The sequence below is a fragment of the Syngnathus typhle genome, linkage group LG2, assembly GCF_033458585.1.
Source record: "Syngnathus typhle isolate RoL2023-S1 ecotype Sweden linkage group LG2, RoL_Styp_1.0, whole genome shotgun sequence".
NCBI classification, from domain to species: Eukaryota; Metazoa; Chordata; class Actinopteri; order Syngnathiformes; family Syngnathidae; genus Syngnathus; species Syngnathus typhle.
Window position 1 is genome coordinate 12,110,020 of NC_083739.1, and position 23,302 is coordinate 12,133,321.

At 42.3% G+C, this 23,302-nt stretch overlaps 3 protein-coding genes across 3 annotated transcripts; 2 read left to right on the top strand and 1 right to left on the bottom strand.

Annotated features, from left to right (window-relative positions):
- The first annotated feature begins 1,978 nt into the window (after nt 1–1,978).
- On the top strand, nt 1,979–7,899 carry atp1b1b (ATPase Na+/K+ transporting subunit beta 1b). The gene is made up of 6 exons (XM_061269226.1): nt 1,979–2,207; nt 3,626–3,754; nt 4,764–4,919; nt 4,995–5,185; nt 5,482–5,565; nt 6,551–7,899. The coding sequence occupies exons 1-6, from the start codon at nt 2,117–2,119 to the stop codon at nt 6,809–6,811; spliced, it is 912 nt and encodes a 303-aa protein (XP_061125210.1). The 5' UTR covers nt 1,979–2,116; the 3' UTR covers nt 6,812–7,899.
- A 2,296-nt stretch (nt 7,900–10,195) lies between these two features.
- On the top strand, nt 10,196–14,457 carry LOC133149827 (cyclic nucleotide-gated channel cone photoreceptor subunit alpha-like). Its single transcript, XM_061271989.1, has 8 exons — nt 10,196–10,347; nt 10,940–10,993; nt 11,072–11,161; nt 11,899–11,955; nt 12,119–12,268; nt 12,646–12,747; nt 12,818–12,924; nt 13,007–14,457. Exons 2-8 carry the CDS (start codon nt 10,944–10,946, stop codon nt 14,362–14,364), a joined length of 1,914 nt encoding a protein of 637 aa, XP_061127973.1. The 5' UTR covers nt 10,196–10,347; nt 10,940–10,943; the 3' UTR covers nt 14,365–14,457.
- A 1,739-nt stretch (nt 14,458–16,196) lies between these two features.
- On the bottom strand, nt 16,197–22,303 carry LOC133149826 (ubiquitin-protein ligase E3A-like). Its single transcript, XM_061271987.1, has 11 exons — nt 22,009–22,303; nt 21,462–21,506; nt 20,934–21,223; nt 18,813–20,059; nt 18,594–18,738; nt 18,033–18,238; nt 17,791–17,955; nt 17,563–17,718; nt 17,261–17,334; nt 16,963–17,106; nt 16,197–16,884 (listed from the first exon to the last, which is right to left on the bottom strand). The coding sequence occupies exons 1-11, from the start codon at nt 22,083–22,085 to the stop codon at nt 16,764–16,766; spliced, it is 2,670 nt and encodes an 889-aa protein (XP_061127971.1). The 5' UTR covers nt 22,086–22,303; the 3' UTR covers nt 16,197–16,763.
- Between the last annotated feature and the right edge of the window lie 999 nt (nt 22,304–23,302).

A 23,302-nucleotide genomic window follows, 5' to 3' on the forward strand; every position in this document is an offset into this window, starting at 1 on the left:
AGCTTGCAGGAAGATTTTCGACCCTCGGCTGTAGCTCAGCACCAGTTAATGAAGCTTTATGGCTGTCGTCACACTGCTTTAATGCGTACCCAGAGCTGTTCTTGACAAACTATGCAGCGGAGGGCACGCTACTATCAGGACTGATGATGAAACGCGGAAATTCTTGTGCAGGCATTCATGCAAAGCCAGGGAGAGTCTATGCGGAAGGTTGCACGGCAAGTTAGCTTCAACAAAAGCTTGACTCAGCAACACCTTAAAGAGTAATAAATATATACCTATCTTACTGGCCATGTCAAAGGTTGTACGGTATATGCAGGTGCATAAATTCCTATTGTGATACATAACACATGAGAAATTACCAAGAATTGACAAGACCCGTTGTCGTGTCCTTCATATTTAAAGGTCAGTACAAGCAGCTAGGGCAAGCATGTCTTACGCATCCATGTTTACATTTAAACAAGCAGCACATTGCTGTACGATTTCACACATGCGTGCACCAGCACACACAGTAGTGTGTGCTCTCCAGACAAGAGTGTGTAGATATCCCACTCTGAATGCACCCTGGGTTTGATTTCGCCAGTTAAAATGTCATCTTGTCTTGGTTGTAGGCGTTCGCAGTTGGAGTGCAATGGAGTACGAATGTTTCTTTATTGTACTTGGGTGGAATTTTCACTTATCTGTAAATTACTTGGTTATTTAGATTTCTGGCAACTTTTCAAAGTCAAATTGGCCATGTCGCTTGATGTGCAGCAGGCATTCTGCAGTCAGACCTAACGCGAGTTAAGCACCTCTCCTGACACGGAAACAAAGTGTGAATGGATGGGGCAAATCCGTCCTGGCAGTGTGGATGACACAATGCGCGCGGGGGTGAGCATAGTGTTGGAAAAGTTGAAATCAAAGCCACATTGCATTGGGACACCCAATCAGCATTGAGAATATACTTACTACGTAACACACACAGACGAACAAAGCACACACAGACCACACACACGCACATAGTGTGATGAAATAAACAATGTAGGACGCAATAATCACTGCAGTTTGTGGGCACCGAGAGCTATATAACACAGCCTGCTTCCAATACTTGGCCCCAAGTCAAAAGGAAGCAGGCTTGGAGAATGGTGAGCAAGTAAATTGGCCTTTCTGGCCATTTAATTGACAAGTTTAAATTGACTGTTGAAATGTGACATAAAATAGCATTTAGCACCTTACTAACTAGCAATGTTCTAACATTACGCTCAAACACTGTTTGAACACCTTTGGAGTACGTTCAAACAACATAGTCCAGTCAAAAATATTTACTCCACATCGGCAGTTCCACACTAATCTGGATACAATAAAATAAATACCAAACCGATTAAAAACAAGGAAAAATCATTTTGTTTTGGAACTGGAACAAATTAATTTGCCATACATACATTGAGAAACATTGCTTTGAAATGGAGTCTAAGAATGACTTCGGTTTGTGAAGGAAAAATGCTGTGGATGAACAAAAACACATTTCTTCAACTTTAAAAAAAAAAAAAAAAAAGATACTTATGTTAGGAAAGAATTTGATCAAAGCATGCTTTAAATCTATAAAATGTTGGGACACAAAAACGAAGGAAAATGGCCCAAATTAAAAGAATGAATTGATTTAGTAGGGATCTGAAGTAAATACACTTTAGCAGGCCCAATAAAATGATGTGCTGGGCCGGATCTGGACCCGGGGCCTTCCATTTATCACCCTGTCATGTAAAAGATGTTTCTTAGAAGCCAGAGATTAAATGCTATACATATTATAAGTTGTTTCTTTTTTTAATTTTCACAGAAAATGCCATGAATCCATAGTCTGTCTGTGCATTCTGTGACGTCATTAACACGCACACTTTCACTCGCTTTCTGATTGGCCGACGCTGCTCCGCCTCCTCGAGATGGTAACCTGTGGGGCGTTTGAGGGGGCCGGGCACCTTCTCCACCCAACTCTTTATATTTGGGAGCCTTCCAACAAGCCGGAGCTGGGTGTCTCTGCTTCGGCTAGTGGTTGCTCTTAATTCCGGGAGGGGCTACGCTGCACTACTACAAAAAGGAACCGGCTTAACGGGAAGTCCAAAATATAAGAATACAGACAGGAAAAATGCCTCCAAAAACCAACGATGGCGGGTGGAAGAAGTTTCTTTGGGATTCGGAAAAAGGAGAACTGCTCGGTCGCACAGGAGGCAGTTGGTGTAAGTATAAGCAGCCTCGTGCTTTTTTTGCCACCTGTTTGAGTTCCCCGTGTTGCGTTTACGTACAACCTGTCCCGTTATTCCTAATTTGATATTTTATATATTCGCAAATGTAAATTGCAAAGCAACAGAGTGCGATAAAGAACGATAGAATTCAAACAGCTGGACGTCGAGCGTCTTTTTTTCGGAAGGGGGGGGGGACCACCGTAAGGGTTAAAAATGCATCACAATCCAAGGTGAGTCAAGGTGATATGGCCTTGCTTCAAAGTGGAGTGGATCGAAGCGAGGACTATCGATCTATATCGGGTTCCTCCGATCAGATGTCGCTGTAGTCTCCATGGACAATACCACTGATTAACTGAGGGTTCGACCTTCTCGAGTTTCTCGTGAGGCGCCAGTGCGCATGTCCTTGCAGCTCCTCTCAATGTCACAAGTCCTGTGCTGTGCAGCAGAGTACACTGGCAATGCTCGACGTATGGAACGAGGAGGCGTATGTGTCATGGTTGACCTTCTGGGCGCGTATTAAAAAAAAATGCTGAAGCATCACAAACTGCTGTGGGAGGCTGTCGCGGCATTACAGGAAAGAAAACACCGTTTTGCATGTTAATGCGCATAATAATCCATCTGATAAGCACAATAGCTTATATTTAATACCACTGGCTGTTATTTATTAGATTGCCCACATGAGTGACTCAATATAGAAACATAGGATGCAGTTTAGTTCTACATCACTGTAAACAAACAGTAAATATCGGCTGTTGGAAAAATGCATGCTTTTCTGGTTACTGTGCCTTAATGCTGCAGCTCATTTGAGATAAGGCCACCAGAGGTATTGTGAGACAGTCATCTAAGAAGTAATATGTGATTTATTAATGGAGTCTGACTGCCTTGCCCTTTTTGACATTGCTTCCTGTAGCCTAATGTCGAAATCAGCTAGCAGCAGCGTGACCTCTGGATTTACCTCATTTTAGATCCTCCAGGCTAAGGTTTTTTTTTGTTCACCTGCAGTAAGTCACATGAAGGAGATGACCGGGACTCACGTGCCTGCGTCAGCATAACCTGTTTTATATTATGCTCAGGATTCACAGTCGAATGCCGTTGATTAACTATGCACGATAGCCACCTTATGATTAATGCTGAGGCATGACTGTTTTTAGATTTCCTTGAGCGTTTTTACTTGTCAAGTTACGGATTGCAGAGAACAGAAGAGGGTTACATTAATTCTTGCTCGACAAGCTTTTTGCCCTAAAGGGGATTGCTGAAGGATAAGGAGTGTGCATATAAATAAAGTCTGTTGCAAATATTGAAACAGTGTGAGGATGTGATCAGGGGGGGTTAGTTTTTTTTTTTTTTTAACTTTGCTGTGACCTTGAGGTTTTCTGCGCTGACCCCACCTACCCTCTTTTCTCCCACCTCAGTCAAAATCACGGTCTTTTACGTCATCTTCTACGGCTGCTTGGCCGGCATCTTCATCGGCACCATCCAAGCCATGCTGCTCACCTTGAGCAACTACAAGCCTACATGGCAGGACCGAGTGGCACCCCCAGGTAAGTCTGTACCCTGTTTGTTCAGGGCCGCTAGCTTTTGTATATTACAGTGGTACTTGACTTGGGTGCAAGTGAACGAAGCCTCAATCCCAGAGTGAAGATAATTCCATTGACCAAAACCACATCACTCTGGAAAGTCCAGTAGTGTAATGCAAGCACACAAACACCATAGATGGACTAATGAAACTAGGATCGGTAGCCTGGTTGTAAATCTGTAAACAACTGTAATACTCCAACAAAACCCTGGAGTTTACTCACACATATATGTGGGTATGGCAAATAACCTCACAATACAGGGGTTACAATATGATAGGTATTGTGATATGTGTGTACGCAGTGCACAGCAAGGACCAGTTTTCAATATTGAATCAGTTGGGCAGGTGATTTCCCCTTTTTATAAAAACTAGCATTGGTTTAGCTTCCAAAACATCACCATAGCAACTAGAATACATAGTGTAGTAGTACACACGGGATGCATCTCCATGGGCTGATAGTTTCCAAAACAAATGCAGCCTAGAGGCAGGGGGCCTCATCATGGAAGCTAATGATGCCAGATTAACACCAGGAGCGAATTTGGGAATTGAAAGCTTATCTGAAAGTTTTGTCCTCACCCCACAGCTTGTCAACAAGGAAGCTGCTAAATGATCCTGCAAAGCTGCACTAGACATTCACACTGTTGTATCGTTACTGTACAAACACAGCACCGAGATAAATGCACAACTGCTAACAACCGGTGCCGTCAGTGGAAAGTGTCTTGGGATGTTGTCCCAAGTAATTGGGGAAACATTTGTAATAGATTTGAATGCAGATCAAATATTTCATTGTGACCGATTACCATACGAGAGCTCATGTCATTCGACAGCTGTAGATACGACACGCTCCTTTTGAGCCGAGTGGCTACCTTTGATGAGACTGCTCCAGTCTGTAGTTTATCAAATCAAAATGATGCAGCATCAAACGATGGGACAGGTCAATAATGATGTGAATAATCACCTGTCTGTACATGCAGGCCTCTCGCACACCCCGCGTTCTGACAAATCCGAAGTGGTCTTTACCCCGAAAGAAGTAGAGACCTATTTGCCTTACACCAAGGCCTTGAGGGACTTCTTGGCTAAGTATGATGACGACAAGCAACTTGACCAGATGAAATTTGAGGACTGTGGAGGTATGTCCCCCCCCACTCGGCCCCGCAAAAAAAAAAAAAGTCACATGCTGAATATGCGCTTCATGTCCTGTCCAGATGACCCAATGAGCTACAAGATGCGTGGTGACCTGGAGAGCGATACGGGCGTCAGAAGGGCGTGCCGCTTCTCCAGGAGACTGCTGGGCCCCTGCTCCGGCTTGGATGATAAAGACAAAGACTTTGGCTTTGACAAAGGCCAGCCCTGCATCATCGTCAAGCTCAATCGGATCGTTAACTTCCATCCTCGGGTGAGTCAAGTATTTTCGATCGGTCTCGTTCTAAAAATCGGGGCCCAATCATTTTTTTGCGACGCTCGTAAGTTATGGATATTTCAACTTCCTTTTTCGACATGAGCCTGACCTAAACGGCTTACAGATAATGTGCATGTAACCGACAAGCATTTGGTAACTTTATCCAAAAGCCATGCTAAAGTTTTCTCCTCCACGACAACTCGTGTGGGTTCCAGAAATATATATATATATATATTTTTTTAGCCTACATAGGTAGAAAACAATATATGTTTTGTCTATCTTTTTGTCTTCAGCCTCCCACCTCAAATTCAACCATCCCTGAAGAAGCTCAGTCCAAGGTGCAGCCCAATTTGATCCCCATCCACTGCACCAATAAGGTAGTTCACACTCAAAGCCTCATTCCAGATGTTCTCAACTTCATGTCATCTGTGTTTTAACATCCATACCATACACTGTTTATATTGTTCATACTCCTACTTCTCAATTTGCCCTCATTTACCGAATGCGACCGACCGCAGGATGTGAGTATGATCTGTGCATTTGTGTTCATGACTTTGAATTTTGTTTCATGTTTCAACCGGAAAAAGGACTTTGAGCATACATATTATGCATATAAATTATTTTGGTTGTATTATTCTATATCACTGTTGTTACTTGTGTACTTTCTGATTTGCACTTTACCACGATTATACTATAATGCAGTGGTACCACACATGTAGCTCAAATCAACTTTCCCCATTGAAATGATTAGACGTGATAAATCTGTCACCCTAGAGGCGTTCAATTATCTCTTGTTATAAGGCATGTAACTTTTGCAATATCCACGCTAGTTTCTTTAGTCCCTTTATGATGTATTGCATCATACGTTAAGCTAGTGGACTTTCGTAAGACAAGGCTATTTTCGCTCGGTTAAATACACAACTATTTGTTTTATTTATGTGACAACATATTTTAAATTGGGAGTGACAAACAATTGGGAGGAAGTGCACTTGGCCTCATTTTGCTTGCTATGTGCCAAACTGTATACAGCACGCTTGGGGAAGGCAGAATAGACGTCATGGTTAGTAGGGGGAAAAAAAATCAATCACTCTTGTAAGTCCAATATTTGCTCGCAACACAAAGTAAAGTTGGGGGATGTGCAAGTGAAGGTACCACTGTATTTAATTACCAACGTGCATCTTTTCTTCTTTAGGTTTCAATTTCTATAATTCTGTCTCAATTCCGTTCTCGTCTGTTTGAACTTTGTTCGTCACTTCTATCGTCGTCTATACGTGTGAATATTTCTGCCGTGACGATGTCGTTTTTCCGCCCTTGATGACTGAAGTCTCCATGATCTATATTCACCGCTCTTTTCCATTCCAGAGAGAGGAAGACGCCGGCAAAATCGGTGAGATCAAGTACCACGGCATCAGCGGTGGCTTCCCACTGCAGTACTACCCGTACTACGGCAAGCTGCTCCACCCACACTACCTGCAGCCGCTGGTGGCGCTGCAATTCACCAACCTGACCAGGAACGAAGAGCTGCGCATCGAGTGCAAAGTTTACGGCGACAACATATCCTACAGTGACAAGGACCGCTACCAGGGACGCTTTGACATCAAGTTCACGGTCAACGGTTTATGACCGCCACCGGAGCAGTAGAGCACTTGGCCACCCCCGCCCCGCCCTACCCCGTCCCGCTCCTCCCTTCCCCATTTCAACCCACTGATATGAAGTAGACAAGTAGTCGGGGGCTAAGTCGATTACACTTGCTTCCGGTTAGTGTTGGCGCACAATTTTAATGGGAAAAAGTAGCTGTTAGGCCACGCAAGCATATTTATTCTGCTGTAAGGGACATTTTCCCACCATTTGTTCATTCACGTGTACAAGTGGACCACCATCTGCTCCATCCTTTCCCCACCCTGGGCCATTAGCTCCTCCTTCATCTCCACCTTGTCATATCACTGCCTCGGTACCTCGCTTTTCCGTCATTTTCCCAGCGTGATGTTCCACGGCCCGTAGTGATTGATTGGCTCGGACCACTCTTCTGATCTTAAATGAAAAAGGCAGCACTCCAAGGAACTTCTTTCCTCCTTCCTCTTTTTTTTTTTTCCTGTTGTCTTTTAATCATGGGAGCCTTGTTTTACTTTGCCTTGTTTTTGTGCTTAAATCACTTAAAGTGTGAAGGGGTTTTATGAAATGCCTTTTTAATTGATCTTTTTTTTTGTGTGCTTTCCAGCCTGTGCATTAGACAATGCTGACTCTGCTTTATGTTCTTCTCCTCTGGACTTTGTCCTCTGAATGTTTTTAGCCATCAAACATGGTGGATGAATTGTATATTTATACAGTTGTACATTTTGTTTCTGTGCGAAGATATTGTTAATGTATACATGCAATACCAAAGTGATGATCTGTAAAAGGGTCGACATTTGAATGCCTTGCAACCTTTAAGTGGCTCACACTTGAAACTTGAGGGGCGCTTTAAGGCGATGAATGTAGGTGGAACCAGGGCGCTTAAATACTGCGACAATGTTCATGCATTTCAAATTTAGAAAAAAAAAAAAAAAAATGAGGGCAAATTAACCTCAAATGCTTCTAGGCAATGAACCATCTTGGCAATGTCGTGTATCGGATCACATCTGGAACACTTGAACTTGTACAACCTATCATCATCATTTCATGCACCCTTTGCCATTTAATCAAAGATAGAAACTAATAAAATCTTAATCCTCCTCTTGTTTGTGCTTTTGTTTTGCATTTATGCTATATTGACCTCATGCTAAACTGCACCTGTATAAGCACATCTGCAGTATTCAAATGTTTTTTTTCTGTGATAGAAAAATCATCCAATCTGAAATCGTTTTTTTCTTATAACCTGTTAAACTATTGATTTTGTTTTTTCCTATTATAGAGGGACTGTACAAAATCTAACGGATATGGTAGAACTGAATGGCCTGTGATTGGATTCCATAATTATGAGGATTAAATAGGAACATTTAAATAACTAAAGCAACTGAAATCGCAACAACCGAGACTATGAAAGCTAAATTTGCCCTCAGGTTTGTAATGAAATGGAAAAAAGTCTAGAAACAATAAACCTCAAATAACAATATGCTCATTTTTGTTTTTTTATTTAAGGGTCCGGCCACCAAAGTGATTGTCCGGTAATATTCTGGCCCAAATATAGTAGGTGACTCATGATGAAAGAAATTGACAGGCGACCTTGGATCCTTTTAATTTCGACTAATAAAAAGATAATGAACTGAATCAATGTGAAAAAAGCAAAAAGAGAAACGATGCGTCTACATGAGGAACAAATATAAGAACGTATATTTTACGTTGTTTGAAAAAAGTCTGATATAGAACATTTAAAGATGACGTTGGAGTTTACCATTGGGCAGGGTTGCTCTTATTACATCTGGCCACAAGGGGGCAGCAGTATGACATGAATAACACTAAACGGCTGTTGTGATCAGTTCAAGGTTCATTCATCCCAGCACACGACTAAACCAACCCCTTATGAAGATAAGTGGTTCGGATAATGACTAGATGGAAAAAAAAAGAAAACTGCTAACATGCAAATGAGAATATGTAGGATCCACTGGAGTTTTTTAAATGTAATATCAACAATTGCTACTAGATGGCAGACTTTTAATTCAAGTCCAATATAAAATCAACACTGTTACTCGAAACAACTTTTCAGATTCACTGTCAAAACAGTCACTCTTCCTTCCAACCAATCGGTCTTCACCAAAATAAAGCCTTCAGAACAGGCAAACATGTCCCCCCCCCTCCTCCACTCCATGAGTGTGCTGATGAGGATAATGTTAACACTACCATGAAATTCTGCTGACAGCAAGGTTAAATGCACAAGAGGCTATTAACGATCAGCATCACAGAGCGGCAAGACATGTTCCAACTCATCCACCTCCTGTGGGACATACAGGTGACACCAGAGTCGATAAATGTGACGTCAAGTGTAATGCATCCCTTTGGCATCAGTTTGTGGTAAATATATAAGCTATTACGGGAAGGTATTTTAGTTTTTAGTTACTATGTAGGAGTGGACAAAAAATTAAAAGATACGTATGTGCAATAATTTGAAAAAGTGTAGAAACAAAAATCTAAAAGCACTCGTGTATTTGTACTTATATACACGATCTATCTATCTATCTATCTATCTATCTATCTATCTATCTATCTATCTATCTATCTATCTATCTATCTATCTATCTATCTATCTATCTATCTATCTATCTATCTATCTATCTATCTATCTATCTATCTATCTATCTATCTATCTATCTATCTATCTATCTATCTATCTATCTATCTATCTATCTATCTATCTATCTATCTATCTATCTATCTATCTATCTATCTATCTATCTATCTATCTATCTATCTATCCTCTTTCTTGGATACAGAACAGTGATTCTTGTGATCCCTAAAAAACACGGATGTGAATACATCATCAGGATTCATGCAGTAGCTCACATTTGTTGTCTGACCTCAGAGGGTCAGGGAAACGAAAGGGTGGGGGGGGGGGGGGGGGGGGAAACTGCCTCCTCAGATTAGCTCAAGATGTCAGAGGGATTGTCGTCCAGCTGAGTCATTTTGGTCTACACACACAGTAAGAGGCTTTAGCCAGACTAGAAAGGATATAAATAAATAGCAGGGAGCGAAGACAAAAGTCACTACTGTTGATTTTAATATTGACTCTTACCAAAACTATGATATCTGTATAACAATAGTGCCCAAATAATAATTTAGGAATAATAGTGAGTGGTGCCCTAATGTGACAGCTCATGACTGTCTAATGGAAGTGAAACAACATTTTTTTTCTAAAAAAGAATCTTGATGTCATCCTTTGGGGTATTAAAAAATGGGCCAACCTATTCCAGAAAGATCAGTGTGGTCTTTCTTTGAGTCTCCTCCCTCTCGCACCTGCCTCCTCCCCACAGACTTGGCTTGGGAGTGACGGTAAGTAAATGAAGACATAGGAACTAATCAACAGCAGTACAAGCTGTACAATTCGGATGTGTTGCTTTTGTGTTTTTGCATTCTTCATAAATATATAATAACATATTTGATGCGACTGGGGTCATTCAGAACTGAGAGCAAACATGGAATTACTGCAGAGTGCACACTGAGCCTTCAAAATCATCGCTAAAATAAAGGTAAATGTATGCATATTTTTTATGGGCACTTGCAAAATAGCTTTTAAAAAGTAGGAGTACCTTTTGAGTGATAAAGAGGTCTACAAATTCTAATTTTAGGTAAGCCATAATCTGGGCAAGGAGATTTAAGTGGAGCGCGCAAGACTAAACCTAAACAATTTCGAGACAAGTTCTTTTACAAAGATCAAATTCACGTCATGTATCACAAGTTGCTTTTGGCAGAGATGGAATTCTTTTGCGGGAAAATTACACCTGACTGCTGTCACTAGCAAAACAAAAATCAAAAATAAATATTCAGATTTCAGGGAAAACATAGGCACTATGATATCATTTTCATTTCTTTTCAATCTTGAAATCTTAAAGTCAGAGTTATGCTGCGAGTTTTTTTTTTTAGGTTAACTCCTAACCTGTGCATAAGTACAACTATATGTTCAAACTGTTGTTACGAAAGACAATTTTTATTTATAAAAAACTATAAATCTTGTTCATCATATCAGAAAAATATTTTTCCTGACCATAGTCATCGACCAACAGGTGAAACAAAGTCAATGTAACCCCGTCGCCCTTTTTATTGTTTTAACCTTGTCTGTAGGCTGATGGACACCCCAAATCAGAACCCCTTTGCAGGCACAGGATCACTCTACAGGTAAGTCTCACCGAGGCGAGAAAGCAGAAAAACACTGCAAAACTAAAACAGCTTTATCAATTTGTTCTCTTTCGCAAGGATGGCTCAAATGATGCACTCTGGTCCGAACAGAAGCAGACCTACAGAGTTTAGCATGAGCTACTCTAAAACAAAGAAAACGAGGAAGAGGTACGTTGTCCAACCAGAAAATACACTGGCATTTAAAATTGCATTGACCGTAGGATTTCCACTGAAGATGTTGTAGAAACTAAAGTGGGCACTGGACAAGACATACAAGTAATACGACCAATTTTTCCAAGTTAAGAGCCGTTGTTGAGCCAATTTTATTTTATTTGAATTATTTATTCATTTATTTATTGCTTTGACTTAAGAGTAAAAATTGGCGGTAGAAGTGTGGTGTTTCTTCAAAGATGCTTCAAGTGGTTTATTGCCACTCTGAGTTAAATCTATTGTCAAATTAAACAAAGACATTTGTCTTTATCATTTATCTTATAAAGTCATTTGGCTAAATTCTAACAATGCAAAACACCACAGATTGGCCAAAGAACAGCATTCATGGTATATTTCTTTTCAGATTTTGTCATTTTCAGTTTTAATGGTAGTGTCTGGTGTGTGGAAAATTGTTTCGGAGCGAAACAATGTTAGTTTAGGCCTCTTAATAATTAGATGTAATAATTATGTGAAGTCCAGTATTTACAAGCTAGCTATATTTCAGTTCCGGTATTATAATCAATATGTATTTCATAATAGGGTCAAGACCTATTTTTATGTTCATATCACAGGAACATGAAACAACCTTTAGTGACAGGAGGTGTCATAGAATGGAAAATTAAGGAGTATGTGAATGTCTAAATATGTTACAAAAGCTGCACAGTAATAAATTAATGTACGTGTTGTCCTTTTAGTCATTTTCAGTTGCCTTTGGCTGAACAGAACATGAACAACTGCAACAACAATGATGGGTAAGAAGACACTACTGTTTATTTGAAGCATTGTAGTGGTTTTCCTTAAACTCAACAGGGAGTGTACTATAATGTCACAGCGCCTCCTTGAGGACATCTGAGTTATTGTAAAAACATTACACTCTCACTGTGCAGCTGATTAAAGAGCATCTTACTTCTTCAGCAAAAAAGATGACAAGAAAGAAGAACCCAAAAATGAGAAGAAAGATGAGAAGAAGGCAGAACCTAAGAAAGATGACAAGAAAGATGACAAGAAAGACGACAAGAAAGATGATAAGAAAGATGACAAAAAAGATGATAAAAAGGAAGAACCGTAAGTTTTGCGTTTGGTCTTACAAATGCTCTGCTGCTGAATTATGCTTTGTTAGAATTCATTTGGCTCAGTCAAGTGACCTTTCATCAAAAGCGACACTGACCTTGATTTGAATAAGAATGCAATATTTCTAAGCTTCGTATTCAAATGAAAAGGCTATTACTCCATGAACTGATGAGAGACTAAACTGACCAATATTTATTTTGATTCAAACTCTCAATGAGCTATTCATTAACCTTGAAATTAATTAAATTAAATTAATTTTAATTAATTCTTTTTAAAAAAGGAATCAAATATCTTGTTTGAAATCAAATGTAAGTTACACATTTTCAAAAGGTTGAAATAAGTTATTGACCGCCATTAACTGTCTTGTTTAGAAAAGAGGTGTGGATCATGGACCCTGCCACAGATACATACTACTACTGGTTATGCACCATATCCGTCCCTGTCTTCTACAATCTGATTTTGCTGGTAGCCAGGTCTGTACATTTTTTATTTTATTTTAGCTTCAAAGCGTTTTGAAGGTCTGTGAATGTCGGTGCACTGCAGGGCTTGCTTCAATGAACTGCAGAATAACAACACCGTAATGTGGATCGTGTTGGACTACACCTCGGACGCCCTCTACCTCGTGGACACTTTTGTGAGAGCCAGAACGGGTTCGTTACCTTGGCCGATCTTCTGCGGGTGTAGTTTACAAAAAGATTCTGCAGACAATGATCCCGTTGATGTTTTCCACAGGTTTCCTTGAGCAAGGCCTGCTCATAAGAGATGAGAAGATTCTGAAGGAAAAGTACATGAAAACACGTCAGTTTCAACTGGACATCATATCCATAATTCCTACTGATGTTGTATTCATTCATATTGGACTGAACAATCCCGAGTGGAGGTTCAATCGCCTCTTTAGGTCAGCTCGGCTCTTTGAGTTCTTCGACCGAACCGAGACTCGCACCAACTTCCCAAACATCTTTCGAATTGCTAATCTTGTGCTTTACATCATCATCATCATCCACTGGAACGGTTGCATCTATTTCGCAATTTCTAAGGTTCTCGGCTTTGGCACGGACACGTGGGTTTATCCGGCAACAAAGAATGAAGACTTTCAACGTCTCACCAGGCAGTACATATACTGCTTCTATTGGTCCACTCTGACTTTGACCACCATTGGGGAGACGCCACCGCCCGTCCGTGATATCGAGTACTTCTTTGTTGTGGCCGACTTCCTCACCGGGGTTTTGATCTTTGCTACAATCGTAGGCAATGTGGGTGCCATGATATCCAACATGGGTGCCGCTCGAGTGGAGTTTCAGGCCAAGATCGACTCCATCAAGCAGTACATGCAGTTTCGAAAGGTTTCGAAAGACCTTGAGGCCCGAGTGGTCAAGTGGTTCGATTACTTGTGGACAGAGGAGAAAACATGTGATGAAAAGCAGGTGCTCAAAAATCTCCCGGATAAACTCAAAGCTGAGATCGCCATCAATGTTCATCTGGAAACCTTGAGTAAAGTGCGAATTTTTCAAGATTGCGAGGCGGGTTTGCTTGTGGAGTTGGTCCTCAAACTTCAACCCCAAGTCTTTAGTCCTGGCGACTACATCTGTAAGAAGGGGGATATCGGGAGAGAAATGTACATTATCAAGGAAGGGAAGTTAGCGGTGGTGGCAGATGATGGGGTCACCCAGTTTGTGGTCCTCAGCGATGGAGCCTACTTTGGAGAAATTAGCATTTTGGGTATCAAAGGGAGTAAGGCGGGGAATCGAAGAACGGCCAACATCCGAAGCGTGGGTTACTCGGACCTGTTTGCCTTATCCAAGGATGACCTGATGGAGGCGCTAACAGAGTATCCCGACGCCAAGAATGCACTGGAAGACAAGGGACGAGCCATTCTGATGAAAGACAACCTCATTGACGAGTCGCTTGTGGCAGCTACCGACGCCAAAGACTTTGAACTGAAAGTGAACGTGGTCGAGTCCAGCCTGGAAATCATGTCACTAAAACTGAAGAAGCTGACGGAACATCATGAATCATCACAGCGCAAGCTCAAACAACGGCTCAGAAATTTGACTAACCAGGTCCGGCTCATCAATGTAGCTGATGAATAGGATGAGCTTAGGTGCGACGTCTACTTAGCAATTGCTCTTTGTATATTCTTAATATGCAACTTCATGAAATGTTTAGGAATAAAGGTTGGTTCGTTTTTTCTATAACAATATGACACCAAACACAAACTATCAGAAATGGCAAATTCAGGTAACCATTCATGGACACAAGTACTGAATGAAAACGTATATATCGATAGCCTCCACTGGCAACCATAAGGTCGACCAAAAATGTTTTTTTTGCAGATCAGACAACGTATACGACAACCATGTCTCATCTTCAATACAGTTTCAGTTCATGAATAATTTTGGGACGTCTGGTGTCAACCACACCCTTGAAATCTTGCCACAACGCGTGCTTCAAAATGGACACGGTCATTGCATTCTATTATTCTACCACTAGACGGCCAAAGATTCTACACCCAGTCTCTTTTTCACGGCAACACGATATGACCGGTTCCTAGCCACATTTGGAAATGCTCACGTCGCCGCCTACCAAGAAGTCAAATATTAGATCGCACCTCAACTGCTCCTTTTTAAATGGGAAGAGGAGACGGCTCGGCGGGAACTTGCATAATCATGCCCTTACAACACCACAGGTGTCAAACTCAAGGCCCTGGAGCCAGATACGGCCCGCCACATCGATTTATGTGGCCCGCGAGGACAAATTGTGCATCAAACTCGTGTGTCTTTACCAGAATTGCAAATTCTCTTCACTTTTACTACTACCGTAATTTTCGGACTATAAGTCGCGGTCTTTTTCATAGTTTGGGTGGGGGGGCGACTTACACTCAGGAGCGACTTATATACATATACGTTTTTTTTCACTTTTTTGGGAATTTTATGGCTGGTGCGACTTGTACTCCGGTGCGACTTATAGTCCGAAAATTACGGTATATATATTTTTTTAAACATGACCAGTTTGTACTCGTCTAATTTGAAAACGAGTTATTTGTCAGTTTGTTTTGTAGCTTTTACTGTATATAATATGAGGTGCTCATACATTTATTTGGGTTGACAGTCATAATGGCCCTCCGAAAGAAGCTATGACTACAATGCGGCCCGCGAAAAAAATGAGTTTGACACCCCTGCCTTACAGTATAAATGAGTCTGCCGGGCGTGTCGACTATCCACTGCATGTATACTACACACACACAAGACAAAAATATTGGGGCACACCATTTAATTCTTCTATCAATCAGGCAATGGTTCGGTTAGATGCCTTAATTTCAGCTGAACCATATTTCATTATGTTGATATATCTTATATGCTTTCCAAGAACAATTTAGGTAAGGCCCCTTGGTTGGCTGGATCTGTTGTGGACAAAATTAAAATAATGGCAAATCAGGCCCAAAATGGCACGGGAGTGGAAGCTATAACAGCAAGAGTCTATTTTCACTTCCGATGGGTGAAACGACCCCATCTTCTGAAACATTTGTTCACAAAATCTATTTATGGCACAAATGGCCAACATAAAGTGCCCTTTGGATTCCACCCAATCAGCAACTATTATATACACCGGTCCAACATCATAGTCCCAAGCGTGTCGATATATAAATACGTTTTTTTTGTTTTTTTTTATTTCATCAGTTTTGTCAACATAGTAACTAAAAAATGCTTCAGACAATCGTGGTGACCTGTGGGCCCAAAAATAAAACCACAAACATTCTGGAAAAAAAAGTCTAAGTGCACTTACACAGATCTGACAAGACCTCAGTGTGTTCAGCACCTCATCCCCACAAATGAATGACAACTGAGAGGGTGGGGGCAGGGGGGAGGGGGGGTCGAGTTTAGAGTGCATTTTTTGAGGTTTTTTTTTAAGAAGAGCAAGAATACGAATGGGATAAACCTTTATTAATCCCGCAATGGGAAAATTCACAATCCAGGAAAGGCTACTCTATTTTAATTTTTTTTGGTTTTTTTTAACTTTCTACAATATTCTACTGGACAGTTTTTTTGTTCAACAATCCTGGATGATGGTGACGTGTTTGTCCCATCTGCAGATATTAATAACCTTTGTTTCACCATTAAAGGGGGGGGGGGGGGGGGGGGGGGGCAGGTTAAACGTAAAATAAATAGAAAAATCATCCTCTCTGTACATATAAAGGTAAGCGGGGAGGCAGCAGCACACCCATGTCAAGTGGATGTGAATACTTTGATCAGAAGATCTCTGTGCTTACACTGACAGATTACATTGATAATGCAGGCACAGTGGAATTTTCTCCTGCTGTCGCTTACATTGCTTCGGATTTTTATTCATTATTTTTTTTTATTTTATTATTATTTTTTTTTAAAAAGGGCAGAGCTAAATGGGTTGGGGGAAAAAGTCTATTCGCAGTGCGTTGGGAGCGGGTGGTGTAAGAGTGGTACTATGCCGGGGAGGGGATGTCGGTGGGGTGGGCTCAGAGCATGCCAAACCCTTTGGCATAGGTTATGGCTTTCAGCAGTCGCTCCCTCAGCTTCTCCTTGCTGCTGTATTCGGGCAGCAGTAGCACATTAAAGCAAGTGTGAGATGTTGGTAGCCTGTTGAGGAGAAATGTATGAAATCATCAGGAGATATTTGCATATGCACATAGAAACAGAAACGTGGCTGGCGCTCACCGATCGGTATCCGGCCCGTTCTTGGCAATAATCATCTTCAGTTTACCGAGCCCACCCACGGGTGCTCTGTCAGTGCCTGTGGTGAACTGAAGGAAGAGGCGCTTCTGTTCCTCACCAAAAGAGTGCAACGTCTCCCAGAAGTCCCTAAACAACCCAGCCACCACCGCAAGAGAGGAAGAGGGAAAATTGCTGTTGGTCATCTCAAGATATTCACACCAGACACCACATACATTTTTACATTAAAAAAACAATCAATATGTATACATGGAATTTGTTTCTGATGTTGATATAAACTTACTTGATGATTCGAGAATCTCTATTGTAGCCTCCATCATATTCCGTTGTGTCTTCTAGTGCCATGAAGTCTAAATTCTAGACAATTAAAAAGAAAAAGGGAACTTGAGCTGACTGACCAAGTCATTAATATGCACTGACCAGCCACTGCACAATTAAATGATTTCACACGCATATAGGCCCTATGAGGGAAATCTTAACCATGATGTGGCCTGCAATAAAATAAAAATGAGTTTGACACCTAAAGCCGCCACATTTGGACACACACGCTAGAAACGCACTTGACCCGTGTCACCTTGCCCTTACCCTGCTCCCGCATATCAGTAGCTCAATTTCTTCAGGCCTGAAGAGGTACTTGAGCGGTGACTCGTTGGTGACCATGTGGAAACCTCTCCTGAACGCTTTGAACTGCTTCTCCACACTTTTGTTCAGCATGTACTCCGCATACTGAGCTACAAACTCCTGCATACATTGAGCAATAAAAATAATCGTGTCTTGCGGTTCATCCGTAGCAAGATGGCGGGCGTGGCTCACCTTTCGGTTTTCATTCGTCACTGGAATTTTATCCCCGTTTTCCCTTAGGTCATACATGAGAGGGTTCCCAAAGAGGTCCGTCTGAGAAATCTGGAACGTAATCATCATGTCTTCCTCGACACTTCCGGTATACCCCAGAAGTTCCTTCAGGCTTTGGTGCAGAATCTGCTCAGCAAAAGTGGGGGAAAAGTCCAGCCGTAAATAATAGCAGTCAGCTTTAATCACTGACAACCGACTCTTACAGGGTTAGCGTCGGCAAGGTCCCTGAAGGTTCCTTTCTTGCCCATCAGCTTCCTGTAGACTACCATTGGAAAGTGAACGTCCAGGATGCAGTTGTTGTAGATGGCAAGGCCGAGAACTATGCCGATGAGCGTGTACTGGCCCTCGTTTTCAAATGACGAGGGGTTGAACCAAAACATCTTGGTGAGTTCATCATACGTGAACATGCCTAGCAGAGGAATACAACACTTGCCGCATTAATACCTAAGCCTTCTTTCCGCTCAGCAGCGCAGTTCGCTGACGGAAGGCTATTTCACAACATTGGTGGGAGGGTTTGAGGCTTGTTTTAGGAAGTCAGAACAAAAAAAAATTTTCCTGTTCTACTGACATTTTGCTTACATTTTTTCCTAATATAATAATGGATGTAAATATTCCTATTTGCTTTTTTCTTCTTTAAGCCCTGCTTTTACAGTGGAAAATACCCACCTGCATAAAGTCCTGTTTGCAAATTTTCCCGTGGCTCCCTCCAACAAATTGTTACGCTTGGGTTTTAGTGACGCGTCGCTAAGGCTGGGTTGTCTTACCGATATCTGGGTTGAAGATCTCCTCAACCACCAGCTGAAAGAACTCTTTGGAAACGCCTCCTTCATCGACACCTTGCTCCCCTTCAAACTCCACATACAGCTGCTTCTTCAAGTCTGCAGGATTCTCCATCGCGATCATTTCCAGCTGTTTAGAAGTACATTTCTTCAGTTATCAATATGATCTTCATCTTTGAAAGCACAGGACTGAGCCGCACATACCCTGACCAGAGCGTCATCAATAATGTGGTCCCGACGGACCTTCAGCCTCAGGTACGGATTGAGCTGCTGGCCCTGCACTAAGCTGTACAGCACAGTAATGCGTCGCTCGCTGTACATGCGGATGCGGTTGTCATAGTAGAGGCCCAAATTCTTGGTGACAGCGTTCAGGATGAAGGGGCACGTCATGAAGGAGAACTTGTTTTCAGTTTCAACCTTGAAGAAAGTGTAGTCCTTGTCCATCTCAAGCACCTCGTTCAGAGGCTCGTTGACGAATTCTTCGAAGGGGATGAGCGGCCGCCGACAGTCAGTGGTGCGGATGGACAATTCCGTCTCCAGCGGGTCCACCCGAGGACCTTTCTTGTTGCGCCTCTCCTCGCCGAACAGCTCCTGCAGGGTGAGCTCGCTCGACTCCGGGTTGGGCTCCTCCTCCTCGTCCTCGTTGTGCTCCCTATCGAGGTCGCCGCCCAGCACGTTTGCATAATAGATGATCTTCAAGCACTTGGTGGCCCCCACCACAGAGTCGTCGTCATTCACCAAGTTGCGGCTGTTGAACTCGTTGCTGATCACCTTGTAGGTGATGAGCTGCTGGAAGGTCTCCACCATGCGCCGAATGTGCTCGGTGCTGTAGTGCGCCCACAGTCGCGACAGTTTGGCCTGAGCGGCGAGCGGGAGTTTGCTCATGGCCTTACAGAACTGCGGGAGGGCGATTTCTAAGTACTCCGGGCTGTGGAGGTTGCTGTTCTCCATCACTATGACAAACAGGTTCAAGTAATTTGGGTCACGGGAATACACATTATGGTACGTTAGGTCACACTCCACATTGGGTGAGAGGTAGACCAGTGCGTTCAAGAAAGCAGCCTCTATCTTCTCGTTGGAGAGCAGGCGCTCGTACACTCGGCGCACCGCTTCAATGTCTACCGTCACCTCGTCGGGGGCCAGCTTTTGGACAGCGTTGTCTCCAGATGACCCCTCCCCGAGCCGCGATGAAGAACAAGAGGAGTCCTCTTCCATGGCTGTGGTGGAGCAGGCCGCAGCCTCCTTTTCATCCTCATCTTTGTCCTCGTCCTTTTCCTGAAGAGACTTGAGCTCCTCCTTGGTGTGAGGATTCGACCGTCTGAAGCTCTGCACCAGGACCTCGGCGCTGGAGAACACTCGGCCGATTACTCTGATGAGAGGGGAGTAATCCTCGTTCTCACCGCAGATATCCAAAATCTCGTACACTTTCTCCTCTGTCAGGTAATTCACATCTGTGGAGTAGGATGTGACAGGATTAAGATGAAAAGACAACTCACAGAAAAAGGACAAGGCAGAATTTCAGATACTGGAGAACTATTCTTGGTGCAACACAGGACAAAGTGTTGAAGAAAGAAAGAAAATAGAAATCACTGCGTTAACGCAGTTTTATTTTCTTTGTGTGGCCGCCTATAACCTCTGCTCACGTGTGCAATCCAATTTAAAGCGATGGACAAACAGACTAACTCGCAATAGTTTTACATTCAGTCTTACTTGCTTGATGCGTGTTGGAAAGTGTGAAGTGAAATGTGCTACACAACTAAAACTGCCTTGCTTGCAAAGCTGAGTCAGTTTGGATCCTTTTGTTCAACAGTTGTATTTCATATTATAATATTGTATGCGCCCCTACTAGTCTAAAAACGGCATTCTGATTAATATTCGCGTTTATGGAATACGAGTTAAGCAGAAAAAGTCGCCCGTTTTGATCCAACTCAGGGGGCGGCCATTTTCCCACTTGCTGCTCAGCTGAGAACTGGCAACTGTGATGTCATTTTCAGTCGACAGCATGTGGGACTGTCCACTATTTGCCAAACCGGTGCCTCTTATGAAGTGACTTGAGTTCACCCTAATCGCAACTAAAGTAAAAACAATCATCCAAATGACGGCTGGACTTTAAAAAAAAAATCAAACGTCAATCTCAAGTTGTATCTCAGGCCACCGATGTACTGGTCAATGCTGAATAATGAAAATAATGTGCGCCAAAATTTAATGGGGCCTTCCTTGGCTACGTAACACCGCTCTTCAAATCGTTTAGGTCGTTGCTACAATCATGCATAAGGGAAAGACGAAAATATTCATAGGCAGACGTAATTCTGAATTTGAACTGACCTTTGAAATTGTCCCGTACAGAATGGACCTCTTTATGGTTCATCTTGGTATTGCTACACGGCGAATTCTCCAGGTAGACCGAAGCCGTACCTTTCTTGGAGGGGTGGGGGTCGCAGAGTTTCGCATTAACCTTGTAGAGCTCGAGGGCTTTGACAGCTGCCGCATTGTTGTCCATGCGGCGGAAGCCGGAAGACGAGGCACACCATGAGTTGGAGCACAATTCATTCCCACAGCCCTCCGTTAACTGGTGGTAATAGCGCTCTATTAGATGCTTGGCAGCTGCTCGCTTCCTGGGTGTGCAGTAGCCAAAGAGTGACAAATCAAGAAAGAGAGTCATACAAGAAAATGAAGCATGCTTAATGTCATATTGTATGCAACTGCCTTTAAGCCACACACTTGTTGTATGGACTCAACCAGTTCTCCCCCCCGACCCTGAGGCAACCGCATCTAGATTATTGGCATTATATTGACTGACAACCACCTAGACATTATTGTATGACAGTACATTGTGTTTGGAAAACCACTTACATTCGGCTTGCTTCTGGGTTGTCTCCTTCAGTCTCGTCGTGTTGTCTAATGGAAGAAGGGAAAAAAATGGCAAAAAAAAAAAATACAACCAGTATCAGTGAGTGCACATTACATTTAAAATAAAGGTACTAGTATACGTCGTAGCATTGCAGCTAATAAGCATCAGGGAGTGCAAGTCGAGAAAGATGAAAAGAGCCAGTAAGCCAGCCAACGTTAACATTTGGCAAATGAATATTGATAAGAACGGCCAGAAAGACATTTCGCTGCCCATTTTAAAATAGTCCGAACAGAAAAAGACAATGTTATTAAAGAACACAGAAAAGAAAAAAGATATTGAAGTGCCCCAGCAAGCTAATGTATCAAGCTAACTGTACAGACTTGGAAGAATTCGCTTTTTCAATTAACTTAGTGGAACCAAAAGTGAATGGATTCACAATGGTATTATATGTGACAACATTGTGCAAAGTGGCGCAAAAGGTCACACGAGCAGCTGAGCCTCGAGCTAGCGCGCCCAGCATCCCCGACTCTTTCCTCATCGCGTACCCACCTGTCAGCTCCTCCTTCTGGGCTAATGTCGGCCTGTGGTGGCGCACACTCACAGTCCTCCTTCTCGTCGGGATTCATACGAGACTTTAACCTCACTTGTTTGTAATTCAGTTGCGGCGAGGAAACGCGTTAAGTCATCCACAGCTGGATCGGAGCAACCGTTGCGACTGGCGAGAAGGATTTGCTGTTAAAAACTTCATTCATAAGCTTGCATATAAAGGCTCTTTCCGCTGCCTGGAGTTAGCAGCCATATTTGGCTCGGCTTCACTGTCGGACTGCGACCCACAATGCACCGCGGCTCGGCGACAAAATCTGGTGGAATCTGTTCCGGAGTCAACCTGGAAGCGGGGCATCCGCTTTCAATAACAATAATAAATAATTATCATCATAATTCTAGGCTGTGTGTCGTATGTGATTTAATGGAGTCTGCTAAATAAAAATGATTGATTTCTTGGTCGCATGGTTCACAAATTGAGTGACAAGACCCACCCTGTGTTCAGAAACCGCGAACATCCTCAAGGGGCACCGTGCCACAGAATTTGACATCGGGACGATACAGGGTTCTGTGTTAGCGACTATTTCCTTTCATACTGACGTGTTTTACTGCTTTAGGTCAGTTGTTCAATCTCTGCAAAAGACTTGTCCAGATAAAACAAGTCCTTAATCCTATTAAAACCTTTTTTCAAGTTCACTTTTGAGGGAAATAAAATTGAGGTGGCGATGCCTGCACTTCAAACCCCATAATGAGAAGGTAAAGAAACTCAAATTGTTTTGTTTCAAATTATTTTTCCTTAAGTCATTTTGTCAGCGCAGCCTTTCAGATTAAAGACTTATTTTGTGTGAAAATTTCAGGTCAATATCTGAGAATTTTTGTCCTAAGATCTATTAGTCAATGTAGGGCCTTGATGCATACTGACTGGTATTCTTGTGTGGGAGGCCCACTGGCACACTTTCTTACAAGGCCATTGGTGGTCAGTATACACCATGTATAACACCAGTGGTTCTCAAATAAGGGTATGTGGAAACATTTCAGAGGCTATGTGAGATTTTAAAATATTTAAAGAGCACCATCCATGTAAAAACCATGATCACTACAGTTGCCTCTCAAACACCAATGACTAAGCTCAACACTGGAGCCTGTTTCACTGAAATGCCATTCATTGTAACAATGCAATATTCAGGGTTGACATTCAGTAATAGTTGCAATCGTCTCTTTAATTATTTTAACGCGAGTACTGCTTTTATTTAAAATTATTAAACTTTTTTTTTTTTTTTTTTTTAAAGAACAGATTTGT

Bases quoted from the DNA above. Each gene is read 5' to 3' on its own strand.
- LOC133149826 (XM_061271987.1), bottom strand. From the start codon at position 22,085: ATGAATCCCGACGAGAAGGAGGACTGTGAGTGTGCGCCACCACAGGCC. The intron at 20,060-20,933 runs GTCAGTTCAAAT...CCTACTCCACAG, and splicing joins TGTACGGGACAATTTCAAAG to ATGTGAATTACCTGACAGAG. The intron at 17,719-17,790 runs GTGAGCCACGCC...CAATGTATGCAG, and splicing joins TGACGAATGAAAACCGAAAG to GAGTTTGTAGCTCAGTATGC.
- LOC133149827 (XM_061271989.1), top strand. From the start codon at position 10,944: ATGGACACCCCAAATCAGAACCCCTTTGCAGGCACAGGATCACTCTAC. The intron at 11,162-11,898 runs GTACGTTGTCCA...TTGTCCTTTTAG, and splicing joins ACAAAGAAAACGAGGAAGAG to TCATTTTCAGTTGCCTTTGG. The intron at 12,269-12,645 runs GTAAGTTTTGCG...TGTCTTGTTTAG, and splicing joins GATGATAAAAAGGAAGAACC to AAAAGAGGTGTGGATCATGG.
- atp1b1b (XM_061269226.1), top strand. From the start codon at position 2,117: ATGCCTCCAAAAACCAACGATGGCGGGTGGAAGAAGTTTCTTTGGGAT. The intron at 2,208-3,625 runs GTAAGTATAAGC...CTCCCACCTCAG, and splicing joins TCGCACAGGAGGCAGTTGGT to TCAAAATCACGGTCTTTTAC. The intron at 5,566-6,550 runs GTAGTTCACACT...TTTCCATTCCAG, and splicing joins CCATCCACTGCACCAATAAG to AGAGAGGAAGACGCCGGCAA.